This window comes from Nyctereutes procyonoides, unplaced genomic scaffold (genome assembly GCF_905146905.1).
Source record: "Nyctereutes procyonoides isolate TBG_1078 unplaced genomic scaffold, NYPRO_anot_genome, whole genome shotgun sequence".
Lineage (NCBI taxonomy): Eukaryota > Metazoa > Chordata > Mammalia > Carnivora > Canidae > Nyctereutes > Nyctereutes procyonoides.
In genome coordinates this window covers 25,642,477-25,656,636 of record NW_026575051.1, presented here as the reverse complement: position 1 = coordinate 25,656,636, position 14,160 = coordinate 25,642,477, and the positions used below count along the sequence as shown (strand labels likewise).

Sequence of the window (14,160 nt, the reverse complement as noted above, 5' to 3'; positions counted from 1 at the left end):
ATCTTCCTAGAGATTGTATAATATAACATAACCTTTAGACAGTGGTAGTGTTTCAACAGATAGAATCAGGGAAAACATAGGACATTTAGGGGGTTACAAGCTCTTAAGATTTGTAACTGCTCCTCTGCCTTGGCTCTTGTAGCATGAAAACATGACTAAACAAAACAAAACTTGCTGGCTTCCTGTTAGAAGCTAGAGCTCTTGAGTCCTGAGTAACAACTGAGGGTTAATGAAGCCATAGTTTTAGAATTTTGGTGGAGAATAACAGCATGGGTGCTTAAAAATTTGCGTGCAATCCCTGAGACACCTGTGGCAAATACATTTAATGCCCTAGTTACTGGTCCAGTGATCCCCACGATAGAGAGCTACATTGCCTGGCCTGTGTCAGGTATGGGAAATTCCAGCTGTGATGTTAGCTGTTGTTCCACCCAAGGAGAGATGAAGTCTTGAGTTGAGAATAAGGATGCCTAAATTTCACCTAAGAACACAGGAACCTCCTGTGCACCCTCTCATAGTTGTTAATATGTGTGTATATATGTGCATGTGTTGCGAGAGTATAAGTATGTAAATAAAGTTATATATCTTATAGGATGGTTGAGAGATTAATTTATAGAATTCTATCATTGAGTAAAAAAGAATAAGAGATATCACATAAGACACAAAGATAAAATTAATGCACCAATGCAGAAGATCCAATATTTCACTTAAAAGAGTACTAGAGAGAAGAAAAGTACAGTGAAATTTGCCAGAACTGGAGAACACAAACTCCCACAACTGAAAGAGCTCATTGAATACCCAGCATATTGAATGAAAAGAGACACACATATAGACAAAACATTTTAAAATTTCAGAACACCAGAGATAAAATTTATAAAGCATCCAGAAAGGAAAGAAAAGAAGTGAAATGAAATAACTAGGTCACACATAAGTAGCAGGAATTCTCAGCACCAATATGTAGTGATGAAAACACTGAATCAAAGTTCTCAAAAATTCTGACTGAAAATCATTTTTCAGCCTAAAATTCTATATTCAGTTAATCGATCCAGTGTGAGATTAGAATATAAAAATTTGCAGTCAGATAAGTGCTCAACACAATATCACATATGCAGTATTCTTTCAAAAATATTGAAGCAAAATGTAATTATGAGAATGAATAATCAAATTCAGAATATGGGATAGCCTACAAAACAATTGGTCTAGACTACTCAAAAAGACAATGTATGGAAAGCAATAAAATCCTGGAGGACTTTGATAGGGATTGCATTAAATGTGTAGATTGCTTTGGGTAGAATAAACATTTTAACATTATTTGTTCTTTCAATTCATAAGCATGGAATGTCTTTCCAGTTCTTCGTGTCATCTTTCTTTCATCAGTGTTTTATAGTTTTCAGAATATAGGTCACCTCTTTGGTTATGTTTGTTTGCAGGTATCCTATTGTTTTTGGTACTATTATAAATTGGACTGATTCCTTAATTTTTCTTTCTGCTGCTTCATTATTGGTGTACAGAAATGAAACAGATTTCTGTATATTGATTTTCTATCCTGAAATTTTATAGCATTTTTCACAGATTAGAACAAACAAACCTAAAATTTTGTGACCATAAAAGACCTCAAATAACCAAAGCAATCTTTAAAAAAAAAAAAAACTTGTTTATGATAGTCACACAGAGAGAAAGAGAGAGGCAGAGACACAAGCAGGCTCCATGCACCGGGAGCCCGACGTGGGATTCGATCCCGGGTCTCTAGGATCGCACCCTGGGCCAAAGGCAGGCGCCAAACCACTGCGCCACCCAAGGATCCCCTAGCCAAAGCAATCTTAAGAAAGAAAAGTAAGGCTGGCAACATCACAATTCCAGACTTCAAGTTATATTACAAGCCTATAGTGATCAAAACAGTATGGCACTGGCACAAACATAGACACAGACACATAAATCAATAGAAAAGAATAAAAAATCCAGAAATTAACCCACAATTATATGGTCACTTAATCTTTGACAAAGCAGGAAAGAATATCCAATGGGAAAAAAGACAAAACTAGACAGCAACGTGCAAAAGAATGAAACTGGACCATTTTCTTCCACCATACACAAACATAAATTCAGAATGGATGAAAGACCTAAATGTGAAACATTAAGAAATCTAGTTGAAATCCTAGAGGAGAGTGATGCAGAGCATGTTCTCATGTGCATGTTGGCCATGTCTATGTCTTCCTCTGTGAGATTTCTCTTCATGTCTTTTGCCCATTTCATGATTGGATTGTGTGTTTCTTTGCTGTTGAGTTTAATAAGTTCTTTATAGATCTTGGAAACTAGCGCTTTATCTGATAGGTCATTTGCAAATATCTTCTCCCATTCTGTAGGTTGTCTTTTAGTTTTGTTGACTGTATCCTTTGCTGTGCAAAAGCTTCTTATCTTGATGAAGTCCCAATAGTTCATTTTTGCTTTTGTTTCTTTTGCCTTCATGGATGTATCTTGCAAGAAGTTACTGTGGCCGAGTTCAAAAAGGGTGTTTCTTGTGTTCTCCTCTAGGATTTTGATGGAATCTTGTCTCACATTTAGATCTTTCATCCATTTTGAATTTATCTTTGTGTATGGTGAAAGAGAGTGGCCTAGTTTCATTCTTCTGCATGTGGATGTCCATCAGGGAAATACAAATCAAAACCACAATGAGATACCACCTCACACCAGTGAGAATGGGAAACATTAACAAGGCAGGAAACCACAAATGTTGGAGAGGATGCGGAGAAAAGGGAAGCCTCTTACACTGTTGGTGGGAATGTGAACTGGTGCAGCCACTCTAGAAAACTGTGTGGAGGGTCCTCAAAGAGGTAAAAATAGACCTGCCCTACGACCCAGCAATTGCACTGCTGGGGATTTACCCCAAAGATTCAGATGCAATGAAACGCTGGGACACCTGCACCCCGATGTTTCTAGCAGCAATGTCCACAATAACCAAACTGTGGAAGGAGCCTCGGTGTCCATTGAAAGATGAATGGATAAAGAAGATGTGGTTCATGTATACAATGGAATATTACTCAGCCATTAGAAATGGCAAATACCCACCATTTGCTTCAACGTGGATGGAACTGGAGGGTATTATGCTGAGTGAAGTAAGTCAATTGGAGAAGGACAAACATTATATGTTCTCATTCATTTGGGGAATATAAATAATAATGAAAGGGAATATAAGTGAAGGGAGAAGAAATGTGTGGGAAATATCAGAAAGGGAGATAGAACATAAAGACTCCTAACTCTGGGAAATGAACTAGGGGTGGTAGAAGGGGAGGAGGGAGGGGAGTTGGAGTGAATGGGTGACGGGCACTGGGGGTTATTCTGTATGTTGGTAAATTGAACACCAATAAAAAATAAATTTAAAAAAAATAAAAAATAAATAAAATAAAATCCTAGAGGAGACCACTGGCAGTACTCTCTTTGACATTGGTATAGCAGCTTCTTTCTTAGATATGTCTTGTAAGTCAAGAGAGACAAAAGCAAAAATAATCTTTTGGGACATCAAAATTAAAAGCTTCTGCACAGTGAAGGAAACACTCAACAAAATTAAAGGCAACCTAAAGAATGGGAGAAGAGATTTGCAAATATCATATTTGATAAAGGGATCTTTCCAAAATATATAAATAAGTTATGAAACTCTGCATTCAAAAATGAGTAAAAAATGGGCAGAAGACGAATAGACATTTTTCCAAAGAAGGCACATAGATGGCCGACAGACACATGGAAAGATGCACACATCACTCATCATCAGGGCAGTACAAATCAAAACTACAGTGAGATACCACTTCATGCCTGTCAGAATGGCTAAAATTAATTGTACAGGAAACAACAAGTGTTGGCAAGGATATAGAGTAAAGCGGAACCCTCTTGAAGTGTTTTGGAGAATGTGAACTGGTACAGCCACTCTGTTAAGCAGTATGGAGTTTGCTCAAAAATTTAAAAATAGAACTACACTACAATCCATCAATCACACTACTAGGCATTTACCCAAAGGATACAAAAATACTAATTCAAAAGGATACATACACCCCAATGTTTATAGCGGCATTATCTACAATAGGCAAATTATGGAAATAGCCCAAGTACCCATTTTTGATGAAAAGATAAAGAAGACGTGGTGTGTGTGGATGTATGCATTTGTGTGATATACTGTATATATATATATATATATATATATATATATATATATATATACACACACATAGAGAGAGAGAGAGCTAGAAAGTATTATGCTAAGAAAAACAAGTTAGAGAAAGACAAATACAATATGGTTTCACTCATGTGGAATTTAAGAAACAAACAAGCAAAAAGGAGAAAAAAAAAGGGAGAGTCAAACCAAAAAACATAGTGTTGATTATAGAGGACAAAGTAATAGCTTATCAGAGCGGGGCTGAGGAGAGGGGAATGGGTAAAACATGGATGGGGATTAAGGAGTGCACTTGTGATGAGCACTGGGTGTTGTATGGAAGTGTTGATTCACTATATTGTACACCTGAAACTAATATTACACTGTTTGTTAATTAACTATACTTTTTTGAGAGAGAGAGTGCACTCTGAGATCGTGACCTGAGCCTAAATTAAGACTCAGGCACTTAATTGACTGAGCAGCCCTGGTGCCCCTAACTGTATTTTAAATAAAAACTTAAAAGGGAGGTGGGCGGGGGTTGGAGTGACTGGGTGATGGGCACTGAGGGGGGCACTTGATGGTATGAGCACTGGGTGTTATGCTATATGTTGGCAAATTGAACTCTAATAAAAAAATATATATACAAAAATAAAATAAAATAAAATAAAATAAAAACTTAAAATGAGGTTCCCAGATGGCACATACTGCTCTTTGCTTTGGCTCAAGTCATGATCTGGGGGTGGTAAGATCAACCCCCATGTCAGGTTTTTCGCTCAGCTTGGAGTCTGCTTAAGACTCTCTTCCTCTCCTCTGGCCCTCCCTCCCACCTGTTTCCCCTATTCATGCCCTCTCTTTCTAAAAAAAAAAAATATATATATATATATATATTATATATATATATATATATATTATATATATATATATATATACAAACTTAAAAAAAGAAGCCTAGAAAACTAAACTAGTTCTAAGAAACTAGCAGATGTAATAACCAAATTAAATTCACAAATCTGAGTGATTCTGGTTTTTAAAAAGTAGCTATAAATGGTATGTTTTTGAAATTGCAGAATTTTGACTATGGATTACACTGTAAATGTAGGAGAATGTCCTTACACTCAGGAGATGTAAGCTTAAGTATTTAGGAATGAAATACTAGAGATCCCTGGGTGGCGCAGCGGTTTGGCACCTGCCTTTGGTGATCCTGGAGACCCGGGATCGAATCCTACGTCGGGCTCCTGGTGCATGGAGCCTGCTTCTCCCTCTGCCTGTGTCTCTGCCTCTCTCTCTCTGTGTGTGTGACTATCATAAATACATAAAAAAATTTAAAAAAATAGGAATGAAATACTAGATTTTCAGAATGGATTTGCAATGATTTATAAAAGTATAAAAGTTGACAAAATGTCAACAATTGGCCTATCTAGATAAAAAGTAGAGAGGTGTTTGTTTTACGATTATTTTTTCTGTATAATTAAGAATTTTCACCCCCCCAAAAAAGGCTAGGTATGGAGGGAGTATAAAACTAGAGAGAGGGCAGCCCGGGTGGCTTAGCGGTTTAGCGCAGCCTTCAGCCCAGGGCGTGATCCTGGAGACCCATGGGATCCCTGCATGGATCCTGTTTCTCCCTCTGCCTGTGTTTCTGCCTCTCTCTCTGTCTCTGTGTCTCTCATGAATAAATAAATAAAATCTTTTTTTAAAAATGGTCCTCTAAATAAATAAATAAATAAAACTAGAGAAAGAAAAAGTATTGAATTAAAAAATTAAATATTCTAAAGTTAATTTTGAAATATAAGATTATTTTAAAATAGTACTAAAGGATTTATGCCCAAAAAACAGCACTTCCTTTTCTTGTCCTTCTGTAATAATTAGTTATCTCTAGGCCTTTCATCTATTATTTAGGTATTAATTTTTGTATTATTAAGTAATATGGTTAAATTAATGTTGTTGATTTATGAATTTTGATTATTTTCTATTGACCAGCCTTTCAGGTTGCTAAGGATTTAGTTTTGTTATAGACTCTTCCCTACATTTCCCCCTACACCTTAATATAGTGTCATCATAACTTTTGTAACTTTTGTTAGTCAATTATCATTCAATAATAAATATTCCCTAAGGATCCAAACAGACTAATACAGTTCTTTGTTTATTCTTATATACTTTTTGTTTTCCTAACATTAATAATTGCTCATTCACCTTATTTTCTTGGTTTCCTGTATCTTTTGAATTGTTCGTAATTATCTCAATAGTTGTATTAATCTAGCAATAACATTTTCAAATATTCAAAAATACCAGATAATTTACCATTTTTAGTTCAGTAGGAATTGAATTACAATAGTCAAAGATCAAATGGAGAGACGATCCCATAGAGCAGAGCAAAAATATGATGAAATGGACCATAATTGGAAAAATAGAAGAAATTGAAGTCAGGCTCAATAAACCTCATATGTAAATAATACCATTATTTAAATGGTAAACCAGATGGAGAAGTCTTAAATATTTTTAAAATGTTCTTAAGTTGATAAAAAATATTAGTTTTCAGATTAAATGGGCTCAAAGATCTTAGTCAAGGCTGATATGGAAACTGTGATATCTACACATTTTTTGTTTAAATATTTGAATGCAATAGAGAGATTTATAGGCCTCCAGACTGAAATGAAGTTATAAATTGGTGGGGTGGGATGGCAGTGCATTTCAGGGAAAGAGATGCACCAGCAAAGGCCCAGAGGCAGAAAAACTAAAGGTTTTTTTCAGAAGTAGGAAGTAGTCAAGGTGGATGGCTAGGGTTTATAGTACAGTCAGTGACCACAAAAGGAAATAAAAGTAAATCTCTCACAAAGTAATGATAACTGATTATACAACTGCTAGCTAGCTTTCACATTCTGCAATGACAAATCTGCATTAGCTTTGGTAGCATTAGTTTAGTTAGGTAATCATTTTATTTGAGATTTAAAAACTGTATAATGCACAACAAAATAAAGGGTCTTTATATGGTTTCTGTCTTTTTTCTCTTCCCTTCCTTCCTGCCTTCTATCTTTCCCTAGTCCTTCCCTTCTTTCTCATTTTTCCTCCTTCCTTCCTTCCTTCCTTCCTTCCTTCCTTCCTTCCTTCCTTCTTTCCTTCCCTCCTTCCTTCCTCCCTTCCTTCTTTCCTTTTCTTTCTTCTATCCCTTTTTCTTTTTTCTTCTTTCTTTCTTTTTTCCTTATTTTCTAATAATGGCTATATTTATTTTTACTGAAAGTTGACCACTATTTAAGAATCCTAAATTTTATACTTTCAATCATAATAACCATTATTACCAGGGGCCAGAAAAAAAAATAAGCTCCCGATGGGGCTGTAACAAACATGTTAACACCTCCATTAGGTTAGCACATTATCTACCCATAATGTTTTCAAAAGAAATTTTATTTTTTAATTTCTTATATTGTCTTCATTAGTATTGATCAAAATTCTAAACAAATTCTAGAGTAGGTATAGCTACTTTAATGACATGCTGAGTTTAATTATTAAACATTAATCTGGATCATGAAATAATAGTCAAGGTTATGAAAAAAATATTAGTCTAGTAAAATCTGATGCAGAGTAACTAACCAAACATAAAAACTAAAATAAGGTCACATCAGAAAGTAAATACAGATCATAAGTACTTACACATAAGTAAAAATAGATCAAAGTTAATCAAGTTGACTGCTAATAGGTCTTTCTATCATTTTCTGCCTCAGGGGTATGATGATGGCTACGGGGGTGAATATGATGACCAGACCTATGAGACTTATGAGAACAGCTATGCCACCCAAACACAAAGGTAAGGCATTTGCTGTCTAAAGCATCCTTCTCAGGATTAATTCTAATCCTACTATTTGTCTCTTGTATCTGAGCTCCAGTTCTATTATGTGAGAGTTTCTAGCAGTGGTTTTTCTCCATTGTCTTTCTGAATTATTATATTATACAGAGAGGTAAAAAGATAATAATCGTGCAATTCTTAATAATAATAGTGTGTTATTTTAAGACTACATCATTATCATAATCAATAAACTCATTAAGTAAGCTTGTATTTAACAAAATACTGTTACTTATGGAGATTATTTTAGTAAATTCATAAGTAACACAACAGTAAAACAAAAGGCACTTGTTCAATGAAGCTTTTTCCCCTAAAATGTAATTTTTATTTGTAAAACAAAAGACATAGGAATGTTATTGGTGCTCCTTCTGAAAAGGAAAATTTCTAAAACATCATATGTAATGAACAATTCCTTTGCTTTCTTGATGGATCTCTAAATGATTGTTGACCTAATCTCTTTATATTGATCAAATTTTGAGATATTAATGAATTTTTACTTTTTTTAAAGTCTAATTTTTTGTGAGGTAGTATTTACATACAGGATGTTTTGACCATTAAGGGGATAGAGTTTGTACGAGTTTGGCAAATGCAAACTATCTTGTGACCACCATCAAAATGAAGTTATAGGGCAATTCAGTCAACCTGAAATGTTTCTTACCACCTTATATAGACAACTTTTCTCCCTCCCAGGCCCTGGAAACCACAATCAGGTTTTTGCCATTACAATTTTGAGTTTTCCAGAATGTCGCATAAGTAGAAGTGATACAATATGTAGCCTTTTGAGTCTAGCTTCTTTAGATAGCATGATGTATTTGACATTTATTCATTCATGTTGTTATGTTTATCAACATTTTCTTCTTTTTTATTACCATGTAGTGTTTCATTGTAAGGATGTACCATAGTTACTTCATTCACCAGTTGAAGGGCAAATAAGTTTTGAATGAACTTATGAATTATGAATTATGAATAAAATTGTCATTAAACAAATGCATCCTTAGCAAAATCAGTCTCCCAAATATTTTTTTCTAAAAAAAGTTACAATTTTCATAGGAAAGTAGGATGAATCCATATGATAGTCATGCGAGTCTGCCATATATGTGATTGACAGAAACTAATAGAAGTAATTGTCACAAAATCATTACAGTATTGACTATTTATTGACCAACTTTACTGGGATCCAAAGAGATATGGATGCTTCATTAAGTAACATCTGGGAAATGACAAGGAAAGAAACAACTTTAAGGTCATTATGGAGGAGAGGAAATCTACATGTAGTTCATAAGTGTGCATTTTGCATGGTCGGAAGGACAGCATAGTGAAAGAAGTGAAGGGAAATTCTTAGAGAGAATATTGTAGGCAATTAGGAAAAAGTTGAATGTGAACTGATACCTTTAAAGCTAAGCATAATATATCATTATTATCATTATTGAAGTAACCATCTTCAACTTTGAGTAATGGTTAATATGTAGTATGTTAAATAGAAAAGCCATCATAAGCTGAGTTTGTACTGGGGGTGATATCTTACTAGTCCCAGTCAAATATTGAAACACAGCACAATTATTTACGATGGGGGAAGATTTTGCATCATGTCACAGACCCTGAATAGGGTATTGTATGCAAACTCACTACATATTTAAAGCATCTGCTAATATTTGCTAGTTCATCATTGTATATTAGTGCATAGAAATGGTGATAATAAAGTTTTGTAGCTTGTTTCAGAAACTATTTGGTAAAAAAAAAAAAATTACCACACACTGAAAACACAACTATAATATAATAAAATAATGTCTTGAGTTAGCTCCATAGAGTTACATTCAGCTGATAGAGATTTACTTTGGGATAATTTTCTAAAAGTGAAGGACTTTCTGTTATCTTTCTTCTGGTAAGACTTAAATGGGCTTAGCTGACCCTGAGAGACAAGGAAGAAGAAATGGGAGATTAGGATAATTTATTTTTGAATATTTCAAAAGTGAATATTAGAATAATTGAACATAATTATGCACAAAAAGTAATAGAACAATTTCAGAAAAAAATGTCTTGTTTTAAGGAAACATAATTTATATGTCAAAAGATACTCTCTATGAACTTTTGCTACCTTCTTTTTTTCCTTTTATATCTATTCCTTTTTCTGTGTCTAAATTCATTCGTTGGTCAAAACCAACTCTTCCAAAATGTTTTTCCTGAATCCTTTATTTGAGAATAACTTGTTTTTGTTCTGAATTTCAATAGCACATCTTTATTTCTCTATGGCTCTTTTTCTCTCTGTCCTACAATGAAATCGATTGTATACATGTTACCTATCACTCTTACTATTCTTACTTATATCCTCATGTCCGTCACAGTATCTAGTATTGAGTCCTTTATAGGATATGTACTGAGCAGATGATTGTTGAATACATGAATTTCACACTTAGTGTGTACCTACACTATGAAGATATAAGAGCCTTTTTCCTAAAGGAGAATATAATATGCAGAATTCTATGTATTATATTTATTGACAAAATATTTAAATGTTTCTGAGATATCTTAATGCTAAACCAGAATAAATAACCAGGTCATGAAATTAATTAAAATGATACAAAATATTCTAAAAAATGATACTAATATTCTCTATTGCAATAATTATAAAATTTCTATTTTGGTCAAAGCATGGCCTCAACTAGAAACTCATAGAGTTTCTGGCATATTGGAAACTTTATCTTAGTAAAGATTTGTTGAATAATTGAACAAAAATAAATGAATGTGGTAATGATGAATGAATTAAATTAACAATATTTCAGAAAACTGAGGAAGAATTTTTAAATATAGTACCAATTTGTAATAGAAGTGGATAAACACAGAAAATTCAGGACATATGTATTAAATTCCTGTATTTAGATTATTGATGTCACTATGCCAATAGAAGATAATATTAACAGTTTAGTTAAATAGCACTTATTAAATGATTATATGTGTCAGAAAGTATACTCATTATACAGTGACAATACTTATTTAAAAATTTTTTAAATATATTTTAATATTTACCCCTAACATTTGTTTGAGGAGTCATTTGAAAGCTGTATATATATATTTAAATAAATATAGGTGAAACATCTATAGAGTAACCAAGTATTAGAAATTGGGGTGACTGGGTGACAGGTACTGAGGTGGGCACTTGACAGGATGAGCACTGGATGTTATTCTATATGTTGGCAAATTGAACAGCAATAAAAAAATAAATTTATAAAAAAAAAGAAATTGGAAGTGAAAGAAAGTTCATTTTTTACAAGAATCAGTCTAGAACTGTTTTGGTTTTTTTTCAAGTGGTGGCTTCTTAATTGGGCTTTTACAAGTATGATTTGGACTTACGGAGGAAAATGGAAAAAGTTTCTAAAGCGGAATAAAGATAAATATATTAACATAAAATGTATCCATCATTTACAAACAATATGAATATTATTTTGGCACTGTCATGGTCAAAATGGGAAGAAACTCTAATTTAAAAGCTGAAGGTAAAACTAAATTATGTATGACTTAGCAGAACTGATATAAAAATAAAACTAGAGAAAATAGTCTTCAAATGACTAGTTAGTCAGCACAGGTGAATTCAGAATTTGTGGGAATTATAAAGTAGAATCTGGCAGGTACTTAAATGGAATAATTATATCATCCTCAAAGAGTCTAAGGGAAGTTCACAAGGTAACAATCCTAAAAAGGTTCACCTGGAGTTCACAAGCTATAACAAATTTAATTAATCCCCAGTTGTCTTACAAGGTGTCGTTAGTTCTTGAAAGTTTCAAATGGATCAGAAGAGGGACTTCTCTAAAGATTCCTTAGGAGGCAGCTCTACATGATGACATTATTAAGGGCTGGTAAAGATGATGATGATATGAGGAATCTCGGACCATCTTTTTCTCTTGCTCTGTGTCATTGAGGATAAAAAGTTTTAGAAAAATGGTTTGATAAGTTTATTATGCAAGCTTCAAATTGAAGGACTATTCCAGAGGAACTCAATTATTTGATGTCTTTGGCTTAGGACAAGTTACATCCTGTGATTAACAACTTTAATTGGACTAAATATTAAATTCTGTCCATGTTCTGATATCCTATTTTTATGCACCCCTTGCCACTAACATTGTCAGAGATCAATCTTCTGAAATTATGTAAATTCACAAGGTTCTACCGACATTGGCTTTTCCCAATGCCCAGATTTTCAGTAGGAATCTATACCAAACCAAAAAAAAAAAAAAAAAGGAATCTATACCAAACCAAAACCATAGATGTAGGAAAAGTTACTGACATGTACCTAGATTGAAACAGCAGTACTACAAATGAAGATCAAAAGACCAATTTTGATCATTGATTCTAATGACAATTAAATTTGGATATGAAATTTTAAGAAACTAAGGTTTTTAAATGTAAAGTTTTAACTGGTATAATAAGCAAAATATCAAAATGGAAGATTTTGCTTTCATTAAATCATGAATCAGCTGAGGAATTCACTAGGAAAAGAATCTTCTTTTCTGTAAATTACTAAGGAATGAGCTAGGAGAGTGAATATACATCTCTTTCTGATATATAAGTTCCCCGAGTTCTAGAATGATCATTTTTTAATATCTGTATTAGGGTCTACATAGTAGGAAAAAAATGGCACTCTTCAATTAGTATAATTTGAGGAGAACTTAATATGGAAAATATTTTCAGAGGCAGTGTACAGGGAAAACACAAGGGACAGTGCAATGCCCTGGCACCGGTATCCCTGGGGCAAGGTGTTTGTCACCAAAATTAGGATTGAAAAGAGACAGAGAAAGCTGTTTGGAGAGGCCTCTTGATAGGAACTGAGACTTCTGATTCAGAATCGGAGCTATGTATGACCATCCCACAACGAGAAAGTTCAGGGAGTTAACACCCTGACCTCACTCTCCTGCCTCCTTCCAGTTTCCCACCTTTGCTCCCATGGGCTGAACCCATTAAGAGGCAGAGGACAAGAAACTTAGTTAGATGGAGTTGCTGTTAGTCATCCCTGGAATAGGCTGGAGGAGAAGAGTGGAAGTAGAAAGGCAAAAAAAAAAAAGTGTCAGTTGCTTGAAGATATAAATAATGACTTAAATTGTCATGGAAACAGTAATGCTTTTAAATGAATTTGTACCATATTAATGAGAAAGCATCTACGTACTAAAAAAGAAAAGTCAGAAAGCACAGTGAAGATATAAATACACATCTGGTGAACAAATTGGTCTTGGGCCCCCTTGCACAACTTCTTAGTTCCTCAAGGGTCAGAGCTCACACAATTGGAACCACTGGTCTGTTGTTCAGAGGCTACTTGAAACTAACAATTCATAATAACTAACATTAGTTTTGTGCTAGCTGTTGTGCTAATTGTATAGGCCACTTTGTCTCATTTAATCCTTGCAATAACAGTTGAGACAGAAAAAAACCTGAAGCCTAAAAATTTCCAATGATTTTCCTAAGTTCATTCAAGTAGTAAATGTTGGACTAAAATCATATCTGCTAGATCCAGAGGCCTTAGACATAAAGACTAATAAATAGCATCTGAAAACCCAAGTCAATTCATTGAGTCAACAGATTTCTGTTATCTGAACAAACTGCAGAGAATATTCATTTAATATAATAAGAATGTAGTAAGTTATTTGTATGCTGTTTGAAACGTGATCACCAAAGGACAAATTCAAGCAAGAAAAAAAATTGCAATTTACCTATTAACTATTGTTTTAAGCTATAAAATTAATGCAAGCCCTGATACTAAGAGTCTACAGAAACCCTTCTAATGAAAACTAAAGTGTAAGTCACTGCAGTTATCCAGTAATTTAATAAAAGTTATCATATTAAGTATATAACACCTTGTCCTATTCATTTAAGTGGTACTATTCACTATGAAATGACTTACCCTCATTTTGTAATTCAATTCTCTTATATTTCAAACTATAGTCAATTATGAGATTGAATTTACAGAAGGTTATTGGATTTGAGATATTTTCCCACAGTTATTCTGCACGTTAGTTGTATTTTCATGCCATCTACAGACCTCTGCATGCATGAACAGTGGTTTGGGCATTGTCTGGATTTACCTCAACAAAGCAAGATTCCAGCTCTTAATACACACTTTTTTTTTTTGGTCCTTATCTGAGATACTTATTTTAAGCATCAAGGATACTTAGGAAGCTGTTGGTTTTAGGAAAGAAGCAAT

The 14,160-nt window shown here is 33.8% G+C and overlaps 1 protein-coding gene across 1 annotated transcript in view; it reads left to right on the top strand.

Moving 5' to 3' along the window:
- The window catches only part of KHDRBS2 (KH RNA binding domain containing, signal transduction associated 2), a 546,592-nt gene that overhangs the window by 495,878 nt on the left and 36,554 nt on the right, over positions 1–14,160 (top strand). The window contains exon 7 of the mRNA XM_055330453.1: positions 7,855–7,937. Within this exon, the coding sequence (XP_055186428.1) occupies positions 7,855–7,937 (83 nt within the window). The remainder of the gene's footprint in view (positions 1–7,854; positions 7,938–14,160) is intronic.